The sequence below is a fragment of the Trichosurus vulpecula genome, chromosome 1, assembly GCF_011100635.1.
Source record: "Trichosurus vulpecula isolate mTriVul1 chromosome 1, mTriVul1.pri, whole genome shotgun sequence".
NCBI classification, from domain to species: domain Eukaryota; kingdom Metazoa; phylum Chordata; class Mammalia; order Diprotodontia; family Phalangeridae; genus Trichosurus; species Trichosurus vulpecula.
In genome coordinates this window covers 151,349,242-151,373,678 of record NC_050573.1, presented here as the reverse complement: position 1 = coordinate 151,373,678, position 24,437 = coordinate 151,349,242, and the positions used below count along the sequence as shown (strand labels likewise).

The following is a 24,437-nucleotide window of genomic DNA, read 5'->3' as shown; positions in this document are numbered from 1 at the left end:
ATTGCTTGCCTTCTTAGGGAGGGTGGGTGGGTAGGGAAAAGGTGAGAGAATTTGGAACTCAAAGTTTTAAAAGAAGATGTTCAAAAAAAAAGTTTTTGCATGCAACTAGGAAATAAGATGTAAAGGCAACAGGGCATAGAAATTTATCTTGCCCTATAAGAAAGTAAGGGAAAACGGGATGGGGGTGAGGAGTGAGGTGACAGAAGGGAGGGCTGACTGGGGAACAGGGCAACCAGAATATACGCCATCTTGGAGTGGGGGGCAGGGTAGAAATGGGGAGAAAATTTGTAACTCAAACTCTTGTGAAAATCAGTGCTGAAAACTAAAAACATTAAATAAATAAATAAAAGGGAAAAAAAGGAAAAGAAAAATAATATAATAAGAAAACTATGGAATGGAAAAGTATTTATTAAACATTTACCGTGCAAGCACGGTGCCAAGCACTAGGAATACAAACAGAAAATCAAAACACAGCCTGTTCTCAAGGAGTTCACATTCTAACTGGGAGAACACACATAAAGAAGGAATTGTTTCTATGTTCAGTTCATGGCAGTAGTACTTGGGAAGGGAGAAAGGAGCACAGCAGATGGGCAAGGCCCAAAGAAGGTACTGTGTTCCCCCTCACTGGAAGTCCAAGCAGGGGCTATGAAATCCATTTGTTGGTTATGTTGTAGAAGAGATTCTTGTTGTCCCCTTAGATCTCTTTAGAGTGTGATTCTTTTGGAAACTAATCTCAGTGTTTAAACTTGATGTACATACATCCATTCTGATATGATTATAATCAGCAATCAGTCTGGGTTTGACTTTTTTACCTAAGATTATATACACATTTCTAAGCATCAGCACAGTTTAGATACCATTTTTGAGAGCTATATAGCACTCAATGGTGCAAAGAGATAATGGTTTGCTTAGCCATTTTTCTATTGCTGGGCACTGGGGCAGTTTCAAAGGTTTTGCTATTATTAAACATGCACTTTGTACATATGAATATCATTATAATTTTTTCCCCTCTTGGACCTCAGTAACAATTTGAAATGTGATTTAATTATCCTATCTGTGAGAAATTGAGAGATACAAATAGAAAGGCCAAGATATAGCTATATCTGTACACACAAACACAGTCTGTTCTGCCAAACTGATTTTTAAATTTTGTCTACATGCATTCTTCCTTCAAAATAAATTAATCTCTCTGTCATGGCTTTACATTTTCAAGTTGCATTCTACTTATATGAACAGGTAGGTAAAGTAGCTGATATTTTCTAGGCAAGAGTCGAATGATTCTCTAAGTCTACAAATATTACTGGAGCAAAGATAGGTTCCTATATATAATTGATATGAACATTTAAATATTTTTTTCCCTTTACCTTTTGCACATTCAGTCCAAGTTCCTTCTGGAAAAAGCCCAATCTGTTATCCAGTCTATCCACTGGAAAACTCAGCAAATATGGCGCATTTACAACCATCCGTGAGATGTCTGTCTTACTGAATTTTTTTGATTCGAGGTAAGCCACCCTATGTGATAAACATAAATATAAACATATTTGTGTATGTTTGTATCAGAGAGAGAAAATTTACTGTTAGTATACTGGTTTCATTTAATTCTTTAACAGGTAGTAATATTTATTGAATGCACAGAATGAATGAACATAAAGAAAGTGACAGCTGTTTTAATGTTAGCCAAGATAAAAACAAAACAAAACAAAATCTTGGCTTAATTCTACAAGTACCACCACAACACCCACAGTGAATGGTGAAGACAAAAAGTTCTGAGTTTTCTGGATTTATTCATTTTATTTTTTTTCCTCATTACTCATTTTAAAAAAAAGTTAAATGGATTATCAATGTAACTACCAGAAATTACATCACCCACACAAAGGAACACTATGTCATTGAGATAAAAGATATGTTATTCATTCTTTATCTTTGTTATCTGCATTGGTATTTCTTTCTTCAAAAGTCATTTAGAATTTCTCAGGCAAAGACAGACCTTGTGCTTAATTGTTACTGGAAGGAAAAAATGTCACCATTTTAGTACTGACTGAACAGGAATTTTTTACAAGCCTTTTAACATTTTGGCCACAATTTAAAAAGAAAAAAAATACTATTGTACTATCAAACCAGGAAAATAATTATTTGCAAATTTTTTGATCAAGATTCCAGTCATATTTATCTATAAGTTGTGATGAAAAATAGCATGCCTGGCTCTTTATTAACCACACCAGAACCAGAACGTATAAAATATAAATGAATGCTGTCACTTTCAAAGCAGTCACTTGTATACTTACTGCCAAGGTAATATGTTGCTCAAAATGTGTTGTTGTTTTAAATCCTTCTTTTAGTATCACCTTTAGAGCCAGTTTACAAGTAACAAAAGAAGATCAGTGATAACTCATTTTTGATCAGTGATGAGTCTGAATACATCCAGGCTTATTTCCATAGACTCAGAATTGGAAGGGACTTCAGAGGTCAGCTAGTTCAGTCCTATCTTTTACATGCCAAGAATCCCCTGTACAACAGAACAAGAAGCTGTGCAGCCTTTGCTTCAAGTACTTGTCTTCAGGGAGGGAGAGCCTGCTCCTACGAGGAGGCCCTTTCCACTTCTGCATAGCCCAAGCTGCTGGGAAGTTCTTCCTTACAAAGAACCTAAACTGGCCACCGGGTGTTTCAGAGTCAAATCTACAGCACCAAAACGAAGATGTTGTCAGTGAGGTTATTTGAAAGGCTAACAAAGATTCTGAAGGCAGTTTCCAAAGTGTTTTGAACAATGGCAATATATTGGAAATAAGCCTGCATCTTCCCAAAGTGACTAATTTTGTGGGACAAAAATATAACGTTTGTTTAGAAAAAAAAAAGGCCCTGACGGGGTATAGGCTCTGGGAGCCCCCTTGAACTCTCCTTGAATCTGCCTACTGGAAGAGGCTTTTGCATAAGCCTTTCATTATTGCTAGACCCAAATCTCTGTTACTCTTAACTTAGCCTAGCCCTTAGCCTAGTCTGGCTAGTTCCCACTCTTGATCCTATCAAAATATCTATACCCTTAAACTAGGCTAGCCCTCCATTGTCTGTCATCTCCAAGTAGCCTTCATATTTCCCACCCTTAATCCCATTCCTGGAGTCTGACCCCTAGTGACCCCAGTCCCATCAAGATCCTCCCTAGACTCCTCCTCAAGACCCTCCCTAAACCCCTCCTCCCATCACCCCAGAACCACCCCTAGATCCCTCCCCCAGCCTTACTGTATATAAGTCTCATCTTGCCTCCAGGAAGGCATTCAGATTCAATCTAGCTCAGCTCAGATTGTTCTGGCCTGCTTTATTGACAAGCCTCACAAATGCTCAGGCTCCTTAAAAGTCTACCCAATATGGCGAATCTTTAATAAACTTTGTTTTTCTCTTTGGCTGTAAGAAGGCTTGAGTCAAATTCATTCAAGCAGGAGCTGGCATCTCAGTATTTTGGGATCTCAAGCACCCCAAACCTTAACCTATGGTTCCCTGATCTCAACAGCCCTAGTCTAAAGTTAGTCTTTAGTTAAAAAGAGAAAAAATGATCAATGGATTAGAAATTCCAGAAATAGATTCAAACTTCCAAGATACCATTTATATTACACTTTATTATCTCATGAGAGTTTCATGTAAGTTCTACAAATAGTATCCTAATTTTACACCTGTAAGACAAAAGTGGAAAGCAGTTAAAATGACTTCCCAAAAGCCACATGTCAGTGCCAGGTCTCAATTCTGTTTCTTCCCTTGCCACCATGGCAATCCTGCTTCTTGTTATAAGAACTTACCATATGAGAAGCCAGAAATTAATGAAAAAAAGTAAAAGGAATGCCAATTCACTAAAATATTGTTATGACACTGAGAATATCAGTACAGAGAATTAGCTTGAATCCAAAATGAAACCAAATCAGTATAACATACTGATCCCAGGAAGGGATGGGAAATAAATTTCTGACTCCTAAAGAAAAGACTCAGTTCTGACTGCTTCTAAGAGAAGCAAACATAGCAAGCTATGTTATGTTTTTGCTCACATAATGTGTAATAAATTATTAAGAGCCAAGTAACAACATAGGAAGAGATGTATGTTAAAAATACTAGCAGATAAAGCTTACTATCCAAATCTATGAAGAGATACAAATATAATTTTTTAAAATCAATACCCAGTTTTCATTGGGTAAGTAATCAAAGGAGATCAACAGACACATGAAGAAATAAAATAGCAAATCATTGAAAGGGGGAAAACGACAAGATTCATTATTATGGAAAGTAATACAAAGTCATATGACTTTAAGGTTATATATACATATATATATACACATTGTTGTATGTGTATAAATATACATATTTACACACGTGTATGTACATGTACATATACACATACATACAGACATATACTGTCAAGAGGCAGTCAAAACCTTGTGAAACTTATGTGAAAACTAGGTTTGTCACAAGAGAAATGAACATGCATGTGGAACCCAAAGAGTTCATAATCCATACAAAAGTCTGCATTTTTATGACAGCAGCACAAAGGAAGGAGGAGAGATACCAGGAATCTCCACCTAAAGTGGCATAGCATAGAAGAGGAAAAAGTACAGTAAAGGCAGGAAAAGAACAAAACCCCTTCCAAAGGGGAGGATCAAGGTGATGGTGATGGGGTGCTTGTGCTTGGACCCTAATTCTAACATCACATTTCCCCTTAACCTCTGCCTGGGTGCCTGTGCCTGTGGCAGTATTCCAATTTCAGAACACATCTAGTTCTCAAACATATTCTTTCCCAGGCAGCCTCTCTAGCTAAAGGGCAGTGTGCCCCAAAATTATCTCTGCTTCTTCCTTAGTAAGCAGCTATGCCCAATTATAGTTTGATTCCCAGGTGTTGATAACTGACCATAAACTGAGTCTAACATATATCGTAGACATAGTTCAAATGTATACTCCCTTACATTAATCTTGACTAACAAGGCACTTGATGGAACCTAGCCAGTATCTCCAGCTAGCCCTGAACTCCTGGTGACTTAGTGACATTTCACAGGCAAAACCACACCCCCGGGTAGACCCCACTTTGGGCTATTTCCCAGTGAACTCTGGGTAAGATACCTGTGCAGTAAATACAAAAAGTGCATGTTCCTTTAAGAACTGACCAACCCCAAATCACGCCCTGACCACTCTCTGATCCCACCCCAAAACACCTAATTGACAGGTTTCATCCCTAAATCTCGTACTTAAACTTTGCCTGTAGCCCTGTATGGTTGCAGGTTCTCTAAGAACTCTTGCCTGCTTTATTTACTTAAAGAGTAATAAATCTTTGCCTCCTTGACTTAAAGAACGCTTGGGTCTGCGAATTCATTCCAGGCAGCCTTGTCTTGGGAATTTTGGTTTGGGATTTCTACATCCCTGGGTGCATTTCTCCCTCTACAATGGCAAAAGTACTTTCTTTTCCCTTGGGAATCACCAGACCAGGGCTTCTTAAACTTTTTTCCACTCTTGACCCCTTCAGCACTTCTTGAACTGCACTAAACTTAAACCCCATATGAGGTCGTGACCCACAGTTTAAGAAGCCTGCAACTGCTGCTGTGGGGATGAAAAACCAACACGAGCCAAACAACAAGAATGCTGCAAGCCCAGGTTCTTTTGATCTGCTTTATTAAGGAAAGCAACGTTAAAGAGTTAACAATCTTACTTTAATCCAACATACAAATATTATTCACTCAGCTCAGGGGGAAAAGCCAGCACCCTGAGCTTCAGAGCAAACACAAACAGGGCAAATGAACACGAATCAACAGATAGATTTCTGTCTGACAAAATCACAATATACAGTTACCAGAGAAGCATCAACATCTGGGTTTTCTTCAAAGCCGGGGAGCTCATAACAATGGCTTGCCTAGAGTCACACACCACTCCTGCTGTGGCTGAGAGCTCCAAAAGAGAAACCTCTGGGTTTATATATCTTGTTCAGGGTCAAAGGTGAGTCACATGTTGAGACCCACCCACGTGACCTAAAATCACAAAAAATGGGACTTAAACCCACGTGGTCTAAAAGCCTCTGATGTCACAAACATGTAACTCAAACCCATGTAAACTAGGCTTTCTCTTGAGGCAAGGACGTCATCAAGGACTCCTAATTTAATCAAGGAAGCAAAGGCCAAACTCTTCAAGGGCACTTGGTTGAATAAGTGCTAAGAGCCCATCTTGATTCCCAATACAGGTGGGTGGAGTGCTTTGTCCTGGACACATTTAGGGGTACAGTGTTTATGGAAAATCTGGCAACTCAAAAAGACAATTTCAGGGGACCCCTTAATAGTCTTTAACAATACATATGTACATACACACATGTATAAATTAACAAAATTTGAAATGATTTGACATGTTGTAAACAATCCAAATGCCCAATAATACTGGGAAGACTAAATAAACCATGGTATATATTAACAAAATGGAATATCATGCCATTATGAATGTCAATTAAGTCAATGCATGGAAATGTGTTTATAAAATTATTTTACACAAAATGCAAACAAAATAGTACGTAAACAGTTTATATACAAAGATAATTTTGAGTTGCAAAGTTTAATATTTATTATGGTTTTCTGTGCAATTAAGTTTATAAGAATAAAAATTCTTGTGGCTCAGTTTTCTCACTTGGATAGCAGGAGGTAACATGTGGACTACCGACTTCATGTAGCTGTTCTTTGAAAAGTGTTTTTTATCATTATTAATGAAAACTTATATATCACAATTGCAGAGTCACATCTCATGCATATCTCAATCTTAAAAAGCAAGGCTTTTTGTTTTCATTTGTAATAAGCCATACATTTTGACACATGCTTTTCCACCACCAACAAAACCCTGCAAGAAGAGATAGTAAGAAATACCCCATTTAAAGTAACTACAGACAGTATAAAATACCTGGGAATATACCTACCAAAACAAACCCAGGAACTACATAAGCATAATTATAAAACACTTTTCATACAAATAAAGTCATGTTTAAATAACTGGAAAAATATTAATTGTTTATGGGTAAGCAGAGTCAATATAATAAAAATGACAATTTTACCTAAATTAATCTATTATTCAATACCATCCCAATTAAATTACCAAAAAATTATTTTACTGAGCTAAAAAAATAAATTAAACAAAATTCATTTGGAAGAACAAAAGGTCAAGAATGTAAAAGGAAATACTGAAAAAAAATGTATGGGAAGGAAGGTTAGTAGTATTATATCTTAAATTATACTATAAGGCAGCTTGCTGCCTATCTGGTACTGGCTAAGAAATAGGTAGATCAGTGGAACAGAGCAGGCATATGATACACAGTAGCAAATGATCACAGTAACCTTGTGTTTGACAAATGTAAAAATCTAAACTTTTGGGATAAAAAATTGGTTAAAAAAAAAAGTACTGCTGTGAAAGCTGGAAAACAGTCTGGCAGAAATTGGGCATATACCATTATCTTACAACATTTACCAATAATAAAGTCAGAGTGGATACATGACCTTGATATAAAGAAAGATATCATAAGAAAACTAGAAGAACATTGAATATATACCTATCAGATTTATGGATAAGAGAACAATTTACAAATAAACAAGAGCTAGGGAGCATTGTGAGGTATAAAATGGATAATTTCTATGACAGATAATTTCTAAATGGATAATTTCTAAATTAAAAGGGTTTTTTTACAAATAAAACCAATGTAGCTAAGATTCGAAGGAATACAAAATCAGGAGAAAAACTTTATAGACAGTTCGACAGATAAAAGTCTCATATCTCAAATATATAAAGAGCTTTTTCAAATTTATAAGAATACAACTCATTCCCCAATTGATAAACGGTCGACGGATATGAACAGGCAGTTTTTGGAGGAAATCATATATAGTCAAATAAAAAAATGCTCTAAATTACTATTGATTTGAGCAATGCCAATTAAAACAACTCTGAGATATCATCTTACTCCTATCAGATTGGCTAAAGTGATAGAAAGGGAAAGTGACAAATGTTGGAGGGGATATGGAAAAACTGGGACACTATTTCACTGTTGGTGAATTGTGAACTGATCCAACCATTTTGGAGAGCAACTGGGATGAAGTCCAAAGAGTTATAAAACTAAGCTTACTCTTTGACCTAGCAATACTAGTCCTATGTCTGTTTCCCAAGGTGATTAGGGAAAATGGAAAAGAACTTAGATATTCTAAAATGTTTACAGCAGCTCTCTTTGTGGTGGCAAAGAAACGGAAATTGAGAGCATGCCTGTCAACTGGGGAATGGCTAAACAAGTTGAGGTAGATGATTGTGATGGAATACTACTGTGCTACAAGAAATGATGAGTTGATGGATTTTAGAAAAACATGGCAAGACTTAAATGAAATAATAAAGAGTGAAATGAACAAGACCAAGTCATTTGAGTTTTATAAAAACTCAAATCGATTACAAAGGACCTATGAAAGAAAATGCTATCCACTTCCAGAGAAAGAACTGATGAATGGAAGCATGTATAATATGGTTTTACATATATATAACATATAATATGTAATATATACATACATACATATGTGTCTAATAGTAACCTTCTCTAGAGCAGGGTGGGGAGAGAGGGAGAAAAAATTAAAAGTAAATAAAAGAAAACTTAGAAGGAAGAACAGAAAAGCAGGATAGCTTTGAAAAAGATATATAGTATTTATTACATAGTTTTTCAAAATAAGGTAACAGTGTGAAATGGAAATACATAGTTTTATATTGAATCCTCTTTTTATGTTGTGCTGTGTACATGAAATTTTTGTCTTTTTGTATTTAAATTCACAATGAAAACAAATTTTAAAGAAAAAATAGTTAAAAAGAAAAGAAAATTTAGAAACATTAAAAAAATTGTTCCTCCATGACAAAGAAAACAAACTCTCCAGCATCTTCCTTTATACCACAAATCTTTACCGTAAGCCTTCCCTATCTCTAGGCTGGTTACCAAATTTTTTTGCACCCCGTGTGTTCATTTTTTATGCTCTTCTCTGGACCTTCTCTATCATACTTCAGAAAAGATATGGAGAAACCGAACAGAAATGGACACAATAATCTAAATACTAATACAGCGACTGCAAAATCTTTAATATGGCACACTCAATAAAACCAAGTATCATTTAGGCTGTTCTCACGACGGCACATTACTGACACAAACTGTCCACAGGACTCCTAAGATCAATCATTTCCCATCCGAACTTAGCTCTTTGGTTTCTGACCCCAAATAGACCACCTTATCTCTCTCCCTACTACTTTTTATAAATTGTTATGGTCACATTGAATATTATTCCTGTCTTCTGAAAACAACGCATGTCTAATTAATCTTAAGGAAAAATAAGTTGCCAAATCTTGTCTATTCTTTCTCTACAACATCTTTCAGATGCATCCCCTCTTCTCTCTACCCACAAGGTCATCACTCTAATTCAGCCCTTATCCTGTAGTCTGGACTACTGTAATAGGCTTCTAATTGAACTCCCTGATTCAAGTATCTATCTCCTCTAATCCATCCTCTACACAACCATCAAAGTGATTTTCTTAAGTCATACATCTGACTGTTACCCCAATCGACTCAATAAACTCCAATGACTCCCTATTACCTTTTGATCAGATATAAAGTCCTCTGGCATTTGCAGCTTTTAGCTACCTAAGCCCTTGCCATTTTTCCAGTCTTTTAATGCTTATTTCCCTCATTCTATAGTCCAGACATAATGGCAGACTTGCCCCCTTTCATGTACCCATGCCTTATTGACTTCCATGCTTGGAATATCTTCCCTCTGACTTTTACAATCTCTGGCTTCTTTTAAGACTTAATTGCCCCCTCTACCTTGAGGCCTTTCCCAGTCCACCCAGTTGCTAGTGCTCTCTTCCCCTTTAATCTCACCTTCTACTACTCCATATGTATCTTATATGTGCCTAATTATATACATGGTGTCTGCCCCATTAGAGTGTCAGGTCCTTCAGAGAAGGGATTGGTTTTCCTTTTTCTCTGCATCCTTAGCACTTAAAGTGCCTGACATATAATTGTAAGCACTTCTTGACTGATTAGCTTCTGCTAAAGTCCTATTCTGGTGTCTCCTCACAGAACAGAGGTGACTCTAAAGGCTATGCCAGTGGAATGCAAGCACTGGAAGCTTCTAACAAGCTGGAATGATTCCCAGTGTGGACACCGTGATAGAATGCATGTCTACTGCCTGAAAATAAACCTAGTTAAATTGGGAACACTCATCACAAGGCTGAATTTTCTAGCTGCAGTAGCTATCAAAGTTGTACATAAATAACCTCCATTGATATGTCTTGACATTAATGAAATTATAAATTCCTAAAGTAAATAAGAAGCAGACACAGGTCTTACTCTCCTGAAGCTTACAAAAACAATTTTTACAACCCAAAGTTTGCAATCTAACAAACAGATTAAGGACAAAGCTTCCACCTTATTCTTTCCAAATGCTTCAATTTCTTTTCTATCACGTTTTTTTCCCAATGACTATAGAGGATGAAAAGTCTCCTGGAATCCCTGGTTTTCCTCAAAACTCAGCTCAAGTTCCTCCTTTGATATGAAATCATCCCTCCCCAAATTATCATGTATTCATCTCACAAATATTCTCTCTCTCTATATATATATGTACTTTTCCCCCATTACAACATAAGGTATTAATCAACATCATGTAGATACTTATCCTTACTTGTACAGCAAGCATTGTGAGCCATGCATCTGGTATAAAGAAATAAGCACTGAATTTGGAATAAGAGAACCTGAGCTGAAGTTTGGTACCTGACAGGTACTATCACCTACCACACTCCCATCTTCCATCTCTGTGCCTTCACAGTTTGTCAGTCCCCACAATGCACTTCCTCCTCATCTCCATCTCTTGAAGTCCCTAGTTGTTTTTTTTCCAAAGCTCACCTCAAACACTGTTATCTATATGAGGACTTCCCAACTGCCTTCCTGGGTACCACTCCCCCTTCAATTACTTTTTGTGTATTTATAAGGATGCTATCTCACCCAATGGAATGTAAGCTCATTGTTTCATTTTGTCTTGGCATCCCCAGCACCAACTGTGAGCCCCAGTTTTCTATAAAATGAGGGGATTGGAAAACATGATCTCTAAGGTCCTCTCCAGTTATAAAATCTTATTCCTCTATTTTCAGAAAGTTGAAATTATTAGGCAAGTCAAGAAATTACCAGCTGCTATTTTAAGCAGAGGAAGATCTCTAGTGCAATGTTTAGATAGCAATGGAGCCATCACCCTGGAACTAAGTTTGGAAGGAGAACAAGCATATAGTAAAATAATGGATTAGGAATCAGCAGAATTTAGTTCTAATTATGGCTCTACTACTGGCTTGCCACCTTAGACAATTCATTTCACATCTCTGGAGATATGAGGGGGATTGGACTAAATGATCTCCAAGGTTCCACCCAATTCAAAATCCTATGACATAACCTGAGATGATCAGGTTAACATCTGGGTTAGAAGTAAGTACACTGTATGGAAAAGAGCAATGGATGTGGATGGGGTGGGTAGAATAGGTTCAAATTCCTGATTCTGTCATTCCTTACTGTGTGGCTTTGTACAAGTCACCTGAACATCCTCAAGGCAGCCAACAGCCCTAGGCCTACAGCCAGGAAGACCTCTGCCCTCAGACATTCCTAGCTGCGTGACTGAGCAAGTCACTTCACCTATTTGCCTCAGTTTCTTCAACTGCAAAATGGGGACATTAATAGCACTGACCTCCCAGGATTGTTGTGAGGACCAAATGAAATAATAATTGTAAAGCGTTTAGCATGGTGCCTGGCACACAGCAAGTGCTGAATAAATCCTTCCTTCCTGTTTCCCTCCCTCAGTGAGTTATCTCATCTATAAAATGAGGGGATTGGACAAGATGGCCTTTAGAAAGTCCTTTTCAGCTCTAAATGTTGTGACATGACTATGGTACAGTTAAACATCTATCCTTCCCCTAGTCTCTTCCCCTTTAAACCAATCCTGCATTATTAACTACTTACTGAATATTTTCAAATGGATGTCCATAGGTATTTCAAACTCAAGATGTCCAATACAAAATTATTATTTCTCCTCCCATATGTCCTATTTCTATTGAGGGCACCATCATCATTTCAGTTGTCCAAATTTCTAACCCAGGTATTATCCTCAACTCTCTCTTCTCCCTTACCCTCCTATCCAATCAGGAGCCAAATCTTGGTGATTCACAACTTATTTCCACCTATACCCTTCTCTCCTCTTACATGACCACTACCCTAGCTCAGGTTCTCAATACCCCTCACTTGGATCACTACAAGTTCCTAATTGGTCTCCCTGAAGCCAAGCTCTTCCTTCTCTAATCTGTTTTCATACAACTGTCAAAGTAATAGTCCTAGAATACATACTGACCACAGCGCTCCCCTATTCAAGTGGCTTCACTGGCAACAACCTGCCTCTGCGAGAAATTACATAATCCCTGTTTGATCCTTCAAGTCCCCTCTCCAAGGCAATCTCAGCCTACCTTCTCAGGCTGACCGCACATTACTTCCATTCATATGTTCCACACGTCAGTCAAACTGGCCTCCTTGCTGTTCTCTACATAAACGTTCTGTGCTCCATCTCCATTCTTTGCATGGGTTGACTCCCCTGCCTGCATTATATTCCTCTTCACTCTGTATCTTAGAATCTCCAGCTTCCTTTTACTCTGAGGCCTAAACCCAACGTCTAGTTGTAGGTGCCCTCTCCCTATAAATTACTTTGTATTTTGTATATATTTACCTACATACATTATGTTTTCCTTCCAAAAGAACATAACCTCCTTGCAAGCAAGGCCTGTTCAATCTGTCTTCGTATCCCAAGAACCGGACACAGTGCTTGGAACAGCAGGTGCTTCATAACTGCTTACTGAGTAAATGAAAAGCAGACAAAACGGATTCCTTTTAAATTTCTTTAAGTAAAGCATACGGAGACTTCCCTTTTCCCTTGAAGAATATATAACTATAAAAGTAATAATAATAGCTAGCATTTACATAGCACTTTCAGGTTTGCAAAGTACTTTACAAAATTATCTCACTTTATCCTTAAGAGGTAGGGTACTTTTATTATCCCCATTTTACAGAAAGGAAACTGAGGCAGAAAGAGGTTAAGTGACTTGTCTTGGGCTACACACCTATTAAATAAATGTCTAAAAGTGGATATGAACTCAGTTCCTCCTCACTCAAGGCCCAATGCTCTATCTATTAAGCCACCTACCTGCCTCTAGATTGCGTACATGTATTTATAATGGCAAGTCCAATTGTTTGCACCTAACTCCCAACTCAAATTAATGTAGAGAGATGACAAAATATCTGAAATGAGCAAATCTTAAGCACGTATTAACACTGAAATTCATCTCTAGGTGTTTATATCTCCTGTGTTGGAACATAAATCAATCCTTATGTCACAGCCCAATAGTATTCAGAGAAAATCTAAGACAAAAATTTTAGAGAAATCTTTATTTTTTCTAAATCCATTAAGGAAAATAAAATCCCTATCTGAGGCAAGGGTCTTTGAGATTCATTAAAATTTGGTGCTAGCTTCCCATCTAGACCACAAATGTATATTGATTCCAGGAGAAAATAAAAAGCCTAATTTAAGACCCCATTTCCCCACAGCTTCATGATCCAAGAATTTCAGAGTACACTAAATAGGAATCACCATTCATTCTCTAAGAATTGGTTTAATCACAAAGCTAGATATAATAAAGGGAATAGACTAACAGAGCCCTTCCAATTACAAGACTTTATACAAAACTGATAGTTCTTATAGGTAAAAACAAATAAATAAATAATTTTGGACTGTGGGGAGAAGATGGAGACAGATGACCTTTTAAGGAATTAGCTGCACTACTTAGACAAGAAATGATTACACTCTAGGGCCATTTTTAAAAGAGAAGGAATGGACCTAAGAATACTGAAGAAAAAAAGAGGGTAGAGATTATTCCAAGGCTGTGAGTCAGGGAAGCACTAAGATTAATTGTTATTGCTGGGAACAATAATATAGTGTGAGGAAAGGAGAGGGTTTGGTAGTTAACAAAATGAGTTCTGTTTCAGATGCTTATTTTAGATCTCAGTGGGACATAACAACAACCACCTCAACACCTCACACTTGCAATCTGCTATTGTGTTCCAAGTGTTTCCATATTCATTACCTCACTTGATCCTTAAAATAACCCCATGAGACAAAGACAACAAGTAGTACTTTCACAACTATGATATTTCTCCCATAATCACATCTTTGGTATTTAGTGAAAGCAGTCACTTTACAAAAGTCCTACCTGGTCTTTAGATTCTCCAAGTCTTCAGCTAAAATAATATAGTTTTTGGTAAGGAATGCTCCTAATTGGTTATCTTCCACACCAATATCCTTAAGAAATAGAAGTATTTTTTGTATGTCGTTTTTGAAATCCAGTCTCAGAAGGAGAGTACCAGCACCTGGGCGTTTTTCCAGCTTGGATAAATTGACCCCTGCAGCAAGCGATACACATTAGCCGAATACTCAGTAAGTATCATATCTAGACATTTATTTTTATGTATCACCTACAATAACACAAAGTGTAACTTATATTTGCATAACATTTTACAGTTACAAAGTTCTTAAATGTATCATCTCATTTGAGCTTTTTAACTCTAGGAGGTAAAGGTAGCCTAAGTAATTCCATTTTAGAAATGAGAAATCAGAGTATTCAAGTGACTTGCCCAAAGTCAAAAAACCAGTAAGCGGTAATGTCAGTACCTGAATCCAGGTCTTCAGATTCAAATCCTGTTTTCTTCCTAATAATACACTACAGTCTCACTCAGTTGTCATTGTATCCAGAAAAGAATTTGGATAGGCAAATGAAAATACTCTCATTCTGGACAGTTCCAAGAAGGCCATTTAGGACGATGTTCTAAGAGTGGAATCTGGGGCAGCTAGGTGGCGCAATGAGTAGAGCACCAGCCCTGGAGTCAGGAGGACCTGGCTTCAAATCCAGCCTCAGAGACGTGACATATGTACTAGCTGTGTGACCTTGGGCAAGTCACTTAATACCAATTGTCTTGCCTTCTGCCCTCCAAAAAATAAAAAAGAGTGGGATCAGCTGAAAGAAGGTGAAAGGTTTATCATAGAGAAAAGACGACTTAGCAGGGGTTATCATCACGTCTGCAAATATTTCAAGGGCACTACTGTGGGAGAAGGACTAAACTTGTTTTATTTGGAAAAACTAGAATCAACAGGGGAGAAGCTACAGGGGATGCATATTGGCCCGACAAGGAAAAATTTCTTAACAATCAGAGCTAACCAAAAATTGAATGGGCTGCCCTGACAGGTGCTAAGCTCCCTATCACTGAAAATCCCCATCACTGAAAATACACTGAAAAGAGGTTGGGTCACACATAAGGTATGTTGTAAAGGAGATTCCTGCTCAGGGTTGTACCAGGTGGTCTCTGAAGTCCAAATCTTGGATTCCATGATTTCTAAACTAAGGTGGTGACAGTGTTCAAAATGAAGCAAACAAGTTAAAAAGAAAATGGTGGTACTTATTTAAGGCCTGATATTCAAAAAGGAAGTCTATGAGGCCGCATTATATAGCAACAGGATTATGAGTTATGCCTTTTCCTCTCAACTATATTCTTTTACGATTTCTTCACTGGTTTCCACAATAAAAGATTGACAGAAATAAATAACAAATACAAATTCTTCCCACAGAAAAGCCCTCCCTTGATCTTAAACAGTTCTTCAGTAAGATGGAAGCTAGTTCCAAAAAGCCATGATTAATGAGGGTGGAGGATGCTTTATAACAGCTTAAATGTCATCGCCAACTCGGTCAGCCTTTAATTTTAACAAAGTACTGAATTTTCTATATGTTAAAGTATTTCATTCAGTCTGAGCTGTCAGACCCTAGCTGTGCTAAAACAGAGATATGCTGGAAAGCTTTAATTAATCTCGGTTGAAAGGGCAGAATTTTACTAAGGTACTGCCATCAGTGTTCATTAATGATTTGCTTTACCTCACCATCTCAGCAATAACCATTTCTTTTTCACCTGTAATTAGCACTTGATACAATCATTCCTAGAGGTATGTGCATAAGGACATCCCAAAATATTATCCAATGATTCAGTCATAGTTTCACTATGCTAGGTTACCAGCTAGGTCACCAGCAGGAAAATAACATAAAAGATATCACCCTAAAGACGTATGACTGGAAAAAGAGGTGGGCTGGCCTTGAAGCTAGAGGAAGGGATATCAGAGAAACAGACCTAGTGGAACTTCGGCATCCACATGATATTTAGATACCTAGAGGAAAGACCTGAGAACACCAGATGGACTCCCCTTGAGGATTATGGGAGGATATAGACACGAGAAGGCAATGGTTCGCAAACTGCATCACTGAAGCAATAACCCACACCGATGGTACCATTAGTACCCTCAAGTGTAAGTTCTTAGCAATCTATTTTTGTGTGAAATTGTAGAAGCCAAACTTTAAGTGGGATGTGTTAATACTCATTAAATGCATATCAAGCACACACACTTTACAAAACTATAAATTACTCTAGGTCTTATAAACTTTCTGAGGACAAGAACCACATTCCTAGAATGGAGCTAGCAATATAAAGGGTGCTCAAAACAATACGTGATCAACCACTTACCGAGGAGCACTAACTTCTGCAGAGTCTCAGAGCGATCCACATAGTCTTGAAGTGTGAATGAAGCTGGGGGCAGAGGAGGTTCTGCAATAATCTGCACAGCATCCTCCTCAGAAATCTGCTGCAGTGGAGAGATTGGGGGCACATCCTCCAGTTCTTGACGTCATCATTGTAGACATGGGCAAGGAAAGGATAAAGTTAAGTTCTCTCAGTAGAATTAAGTTAAGTTCTCTCAGTGTGTATGCTTTCTATCAAGACAACCTATTTCTGAGTTTGCATCTCTCACAAATTCGACTGATTTCTGCTTTTCCTAGAGGTGGGGTGGGGTGATGGTAAAGGAACAGGTGGTGGATTCATGCCTATGATTTCACTGAACGAAGAAAGAGAAAGAGAGAGAGAAAAAGAGAGAGAGAGAGAGAGAGCAAGAGAGAGAGAGAATGTGAGTGTGTGTGTGTGTGTGTGTGTGTGTGTGTGTGTGTGTGCCCTAGTGTGGAAATTCCCTTCATCAATGCAATTCTCCAATTCTGTAACTTCTAGTCATAGAAAGATACAAGGGCACTGAAAAGTTAAGGGATTCAATTGTGGCTATTGTTTTATTCCTTTTCAATCACGTTTTACTCTCTGGGACCCATTTTTGGGATTTTCTTGGCAAAGATACTGGAGTGGTTTGCCACTTCCTTCTCCAGCTCACTTTACAGACGAGGAAATCTGTAAACAGGGTTAATCAATTTGCCCAGGGTCACACAGAGCATTAATGTCTGAGGCCAGATTTGAATTCAGGAAAGTGATTTTTCCTGACTTCAGACCTAGTTCTATATCCACTATGCCCCCATCACAATCATAAGAGACTTTAATATCTACAACTATTATTATCCTTCTAACACCCTGCCCTCATAATTTCCTAAAATCTTCTTCTATGACCCCAGCCTCCTCATTATTGTGATCAAACTTTAGATGTTATCATCACACATAAATTCAACACCACCAGGATGCTAGCTAAGCTCTGCAATTTCTCTCTGAGCCTAATCTCTTGTCCTACCTCCCAAATGCTCTTACTTCATCCATACCTGTTCTTGGTCTTCATTAAAACTTTTACTTCATAATGCCTAACTTCTCTCCAAAAAGATTCTCTAAGTATATTTATTTCTCTCTAACCCTACCAGAAACATGTTGTTGCTTTTATTTTTTTTTTTGATTTGATAGTCTGTGTTAGTACTTCAAAATTGTTTTAATTTTCACATCTTTGCTTTCTGGTGAGACTGGCATCTTTTCAAATGACTAACAACAATTTTTGTTCACATTCTATAATTCACCATGGGCTTAGAGTTATCCCTGTGCATTTTTATTTCTTTTGCATTTTAGCTATCAAGTTTTCATCTGTTATATTTGCTGTAAACATTTTATTCTCACCAGTTGCTTTCTTTTTCCTGTAATCATCCTATTTTTGTTGTACTGCATTTTAAAAAAATTCTAATGTAGTCAAGTATATCTATCTTTTTCCTAATAATTCCATAAAAAATATTTCCCTGCCACAATCTCCTCCTAGTTTATCTTTCCAATAGTATCCCCATTTTCCCATAAACTCAGAATTGTGAGCTTTGATTCCTCCCTCACATCCACCTTTTCTGCCTCTACATTCTGTCTTATCAAGCTCCTCCTTTCCATTCCTCCAAAAACAGCTCTGGCAGAAACCACATCTCTTCTTGCCTAGACTATTTTAAGACATATTTTTGCTCCAAGACTATCTCTTCTCCAATTCATGCGGCACAATGTTATCCAAGTTATCTTCCCAATGCATCGCTCTATTGGAGAGGCAGGATGGTACACTGGAAAACACACTGGATTTGGAGAACACTCAGGTTCTGATCCCACCTCCGCCACTTATTATATCATGTGACCTTAGACAAGTCACTAACCTCCCTAGGCCTGCATTTTCTTACCTGTAAAATAAAAGGGCTGGAATAAAGAGGGTCCCTAAGGTCCCTTCCAGATCTAGATCTGTAAGTCTATGATCATGTCACTGTTTTATTTAAAATCTTGAGTGGCTCCCCAATGCCTAAAGGATCAAATTTAAATTCTTGATTTTGGCATTCAAGATTCTCCACAAGTCAACCCCAACCCCAAAGTAAAGACTGGTATCTTTCCTCTAAAGAGGAGGAAAATGGACTTGAAGAATAGCTCTCCATCCCCCAAGTTATCAGGGAAAATGAGATGTTATTTGAAAGAACAATTGTGGCTTTATTAACAAAGAAGAATAAAAAATCTGATGGGGCAGAAGGGATTCCTGACTTTTGTCAGGATGCCAGAGGATAGAAGCTTGGGACAAAAAAAAAAAGAAGCAAAGAAGGACCACTGAACACTATGGGGTTAACAGATATGAGGCTCTTAAAGGGAGCTGGACTAGATACAAAGAGAAGTCGTTAATGGGTTGTTATGTTAATGGAATAGGATTATCTTTCTAGCCCATTAATAGGCCTATGTGACCCACTCTGAGCCTGAGTCACGTGGGGCCCATGGTGGGAGCTTGATGAATGGTAGAGCAGGAAGTGAAAGAGCAGGGCTGGGAAAGAGGGAGGCAGAGCAGCTAGCATGAATGAGAGAGGGAGGAATTTTGCCTAAGGGAGGCTTGTTTGTGGGGAGGCCTAATGGAGGGAAGGGTTGGGGATGTTGGACCCCTGGATTAGTGATGTGTATACACTTCTTTATTACCATGGTGGATTTGGCTTTCTGGTATCTGAATAAATATTTTGGTTTCATCTTTGAGGAAGAGAGTTTGTTATATTTTGCAATTCAACCCTGGAGATATGCCTGCATATTCATAGCAGCTGCTGTGGGTATTACATTGGCCATATAGGGGTTGATGCCAACTTGAGAGGGATAAGACTCTAGTAGAGCAGCCCATACACTCTATTCTCAGGCTCATGCATGGACATATAGGTTAAAGGGACCTCAGGGCTCATTCTAATTCAAACCCCACGTGAATGAGATGAGAAAACTTGTGACTTGTTCAAAGTTGTACATATAGTAAACTGAGCTGGGATTCAAAATCAAGCCCTCTGACTCCAAATTTGGTACTTTTTTCTCTGTATCGCACATGAATTACATCATTAAACACACAACAAATTCAAAATTCATACAATTTTTAAAAATGAATACAAATATTAAATTACAAGGATTGCAAGTTGCCTTCCACAAACCTCTCCAAACCAAAACAGTTTGACTACAGTTTTAAGAATCCAATCTAAACCCTGAAATAAAATTTGTAAATGTTACTAGAAAAAAAGTCAAAAGCAGTCTTATAAACAAATACAAAAATCTATCAGCAAATTTTTAAAAACCATTCTATCATGGTATAGCTATTTAAAAGTTATGATTAGTAGCAGCATTACAATTTGTTTGTTTTTCCTTGCTAAGCACAAAGTACACTACTTTCTACCAGTAAAATATAGACTTAGCCTAGAGCAGTATCCAGCATAGTGAAGAGGGCACAGTCTCTGGGAACCCCTTGAATCCTTGAACTCTCCTTGAATCTTCCCACTCGACCTGGCCTTGGCCTGAGGCTATAACATTAAGCCCAAATGCCTACCTTGCCCAGTCCTCTATTGTCCAGCTGTTTCCCACCCTTAATCCTGTTTCCCATCCTTAATCCTGATCAAAATATCTATACCCTAGCTCTGCTACCCCAGCCCTTGATGGGTTGTCATTTCCATATAGCCTTCAGCTATTTTCCCCACCCTGGAGTCTGACCTCATCCTTAAGTCCCTCCCTAGACCCCTCTTCTGGTCACCCCAGACCACCCCTCAATCCCTCCCACAACCTTTGTGTATATAATCTCCATCTTGCCTCCATGAGGTTGGTCAGAACCAATCTAGCTCAGATGGGTCTGGCCCTTTTTCCTTACAGGCATCACAAGGGGTGGGATCTCTCGGGGCAGGCTTATTTGGCTAACTCTTAATAAACTTTATCCCTTCCCTTGGCTGAGAAGGCTTGAGTCGAATTCTTTCGGCAGGACCCGGTGTGTCGGTACTTTGGGGTGTCGAGCACCTCTCACCCCAAACCCTCATCAATAGTACCTAACAGACTAGGTAGTTTTCTGCAAAGGATTCACCCCTCCCCCACACCCTAAATGAATTCAGAGACTGAAGCTTGCCTCAAATTTCAGAATTACCTTCTAGTAATACTTGTGAATCAAAGTTGGTTGCTTCAGTCTTGAGTTGTACTTCATTAAGGGAAGAAGGATGAGTGTCTTGTGTAGAAATATTCTCTTGTCTAGTTGAGCTGGGAGCCTGAGAACTATTCCATAAGGAAGAAGTCCTGTAGTTCTTGAATCCCCAATAGAAAAAATTGCCAGAAGATTGCTGAGGCAGTGCCAAAAGTTCACGTAAAGTTGTTTTTCTTGGTCTTCCTAACTGATTTCTGATTTGCGTGACGGTGATGAAATTTCTTATTTTTGTTGAGTAGAACCATTTGGGTATCTGCTGAGCTGACAGAGCCATTTTCCATATAACATTGGCATCTATAAAAGAAGCATACAATAAGCAGAAGTGAAGAAAAAAAGCTAAAAAAATTTAAACAATTAAAACAACATATTGAAGGTAGGAAAAAAAAGTCCTTATTAAAAATAAGCTCTTTAACAAGTATAAAAAATTTGCCACAGTTTTAGAGCTAGAAAGGAATCCAGGTTCAAGCCCTTCATTTTAACTGTACCAAACTGGTCTACATAGGTTTTTTCTTGGCCAGAAAGAGAAGTTAAGAACCAGGAGCTTCAAGAGAAAGACAGAAAGGAATCTGCAGGATGCAGATATGCAGATGGACGAAGAACATAAGACTGACAAACACATAATATGCACAAGTTCAAAATAAACAGCAAAAATTTGAGTGGAAGAGAAAAATATTTCAGACAACTATCTATAATTATGTCAAATATATCTATCATTTGAGACTTTGTATAAATTCAGAATTTACATTTCAGGAAGAAAGGAACATGAAAACAATTTAGTGTCCTGAAATTCAATCTTCAAGCCGCAGATTGTGAGCCGGAATATGAATGTATTAGTGAAATGTGTTTTATGGACTATAAAAGCTGTTAAAATAGAAACACAAAGAAATCATCTCTGCCTTATATAAACTATCTAAACATTTAGTATACCACATGTAGAACAGTGAATGCTATTTCTCTTGCTTCATCCACAAAGCTGAGCTAACACTTGATTATTTCAAGGATAAAACTGTTTTCTAAAACAGGAATTGATCATAACAAAAGGAGCTCTGTTGAGTCCTGTTAGTAACAGGGGGGTGGAATTAGATGTAGAAAAATAATGTAGCTTTTAATGAAAAAAGGTCACGACTGACAAAGATAATGAAATAACAGCAATAAGCAAGAATTTGGCAGCAAAAAAATATAAATTTCTCTCCAACTAAAAATAAAAATTAAAGGAGAAATTACCATTGGGGAAAGATGCTATTCAACTCCCGCAAGTTTTCTCTTTTCTAAAGAAGATGTTTATAAGAATAACAAACGCTTTTTTCAAGACATTTGTAAATTTAAAAGGCCACTATGGCTAGACAACAGTCTTTTTCTTAAAGTAAATATATCATGAATTGACATTTCAGGCTGATTTAACTGAAATTGAAATTAGGATCTTAAAATTGCTTGAATTTATCTACTAACAATTTTGCTTCTAGACTTTTCTTGTTGGCTCTACTGGCCAATGAAGAACTTTGAATACAGTCATTTTATTTTTTACCTTTAAAATTTATTGATACATATTGTTTTCGCATAAATCAGGGCTGTCCAAAATGCAGGCCAGTGAGATTTATGCAGCCGGCCTACAAGCAATGCTTTAGTAAAGGAAGGCAAGCTACCGCAGAGCTCTCACTAAAATGGCAAATCAAAATATAGTGTCTATTGTTTCAATAAAAACATAAGGTTGGACAGCCCTGACATAAATACTTCTCAATATCCAAACACCATTACAAAGTACACTCTTCATTTGTCATTTGTTAATAAAAAGGAATAGTCCTCCAATTTTGACAACATAAAAATGATACTCGAAGTGATCAAAATATTGCTGCCCCTCCCTGTTGCTATTATTTACATTCCTGTAGTCAGTGCCTGTCACACATAGATTCTTAGTAAATGTCTGATTGCCATAGTTTGTTTCTTTGACATGGCTTTTCTTTCTTCACTCTATCACCTTACATAAAATCTCCAAACGTTTCTCTAGATTCTTTATAGAATTGCAAAATTAATGCTAGCTGTAAACTCTGAGGTCACATGCATTTTTTTTAACAATAAAAAGACTTTATGGAAATGAAACCTAAATGTGATCATAAAACCATAAAACAAAAGTGTTAACAGAGGAGTGGACACCAAAGCTTAGTGATTAAGTTACTTGCCCATGATTACACGTCTAGTATTAAAGGAATCTGATTCCACGGTCTTCATTCCATATGGTACAATAATTATTCCATTGTGAGACAATCTGCTTAACTAGTGGACACATTTTGCTTCTTGTTTTTTGATATTATGAAATTATGCTACTATGAATATTTTTCTATTGAAGTATCTTTTCTTGCTCTGAACATAATTCTTGGAATACAGTCAACAACAGTGAACTCTTTGGACAAAAATATACAAACAATTTAGTGACTTTTCTCTCATAATTCCAAATTACTTTCCTGAACAAGTGAAATAATTCCCTATTCCAAAACAATGAATTAGTGTCTTCCTCCCACAGCCTTTTCAACAGTTTCACCATTTTATAATATCTTTGCTAGCTTGATAAGTGTGAGCTGATACTTCAGTGTTGTTTTAACTTAGATTTCTCTAATTAGTGATTTTGAACATTTTCCAGGGTGTTACTGAAAGTTTATATAATTTTCTGTAAACTTTGATCTTACATAGCACCCCATGGTCCCCAGAATGCTAATACTGTCCACAAGGTTTTCTTGGCAAAGATACTAATGGTTTGCCATTTCCTTCTCTACTGGATTAAGGCAAACAGAGGTTAAGTGACTTTCCCAGGGTCACATTGCTAGAGTGTTTGAGGCCACATTTGAACTCAGGTCTTCCCGAGTCCAGGCTCAGAGCTCTACCCACTAAGCCATCTAACTGCCTATCCCTTGTCCTTTGGGACATGGTTCTTACTCATATAAATCTGTGTCCCTTCCCTACTGACTTTAAATGTCAGACTTATCAGTTATTTAAAAGATTTTCCCCACTTTATATTTTCTTCTGATTCCAGCTACGTTGATTTTATTTTTGCAAATGTTTTTGAATTTTCTATAACGTAGATTTGGCAGCAAGGTAAAAGCGAAAGAATACTGGCTTTGAGTCGGAAAACCAGGGTTTGAATGCTAGATTTTGTACTTATCACCTAACCTACTGGCCTACCAATTGACTGTGTGTTATTCCCTCTTTGACCCAACTGTGACAAGAGTAAGGTTCAAGTGTTTTCACCTACCTCCACCCCACTCCCGTCTTCTCCTCAACAGTAAAAGCTCTCTGATGTGAGATGATTTACCCCATTCTGCCTCTCCCTTCCCTCTTCTCCCAAAGCATCTTTTTCACTCCTAAATTTTTTTTAAAGATATCATCCCATCATATTCACCTCTACCTGCACTCTTTCTAACTACCTGAATAATGAGAAAGTTCTTAGGAGTTGCAAGTATCATCCTCCCATGGGGAAATATAAACAATCTAATCCTACTGAATTCCTTATGATTTCTCTTTCTTGTGTACCATTTTACACTTCTTTTCGGTCTTGTATTTGAAAGTCAAATTTTCTAC

At 37.5% G+C, this 24,437-nt stretch overlaps 1 protein-coding gene across 3 annotated transcripts in view; it reads right to left on the bottom strand.

Moving 5' to 3' along the window:
- The window catches only part of MTERF3 (mitochondrial transcription termination factor 3), a 50,378-nt gene that overhangs the window by 13,464 nt on the left and 12,477 nt on the right, over positions 1-24,437 (bottom strand). For all 3 annotated transcript variants that reach the window (XM_036742245.1, XM_036742246.1, XM_036742248.1), the window contains exons 2-5: positions 20,814-21,161; positions 16,649-16,801; positions 14,299-14,488; positions 1,365-1,512 (exon numbers count right to left, since the gene is read on the bottom strand). In XM_036742245.1, the coding sequence (XP_036598140.1) occupies positions 1,365-1,512; positions 14,299-14,488; positions 16,649-16,801; positions 20,814-21,141 (819 nt within the window). In that variant the 5' untranslated portion in view covers positions 21,142-21,161. The remainder of the gene's footprint in view (positions 1-1,364; positions 1,513-14,298; positions 14,489-16,648; positions 16,802-20,813; positions 21,162-24,437) is intronic.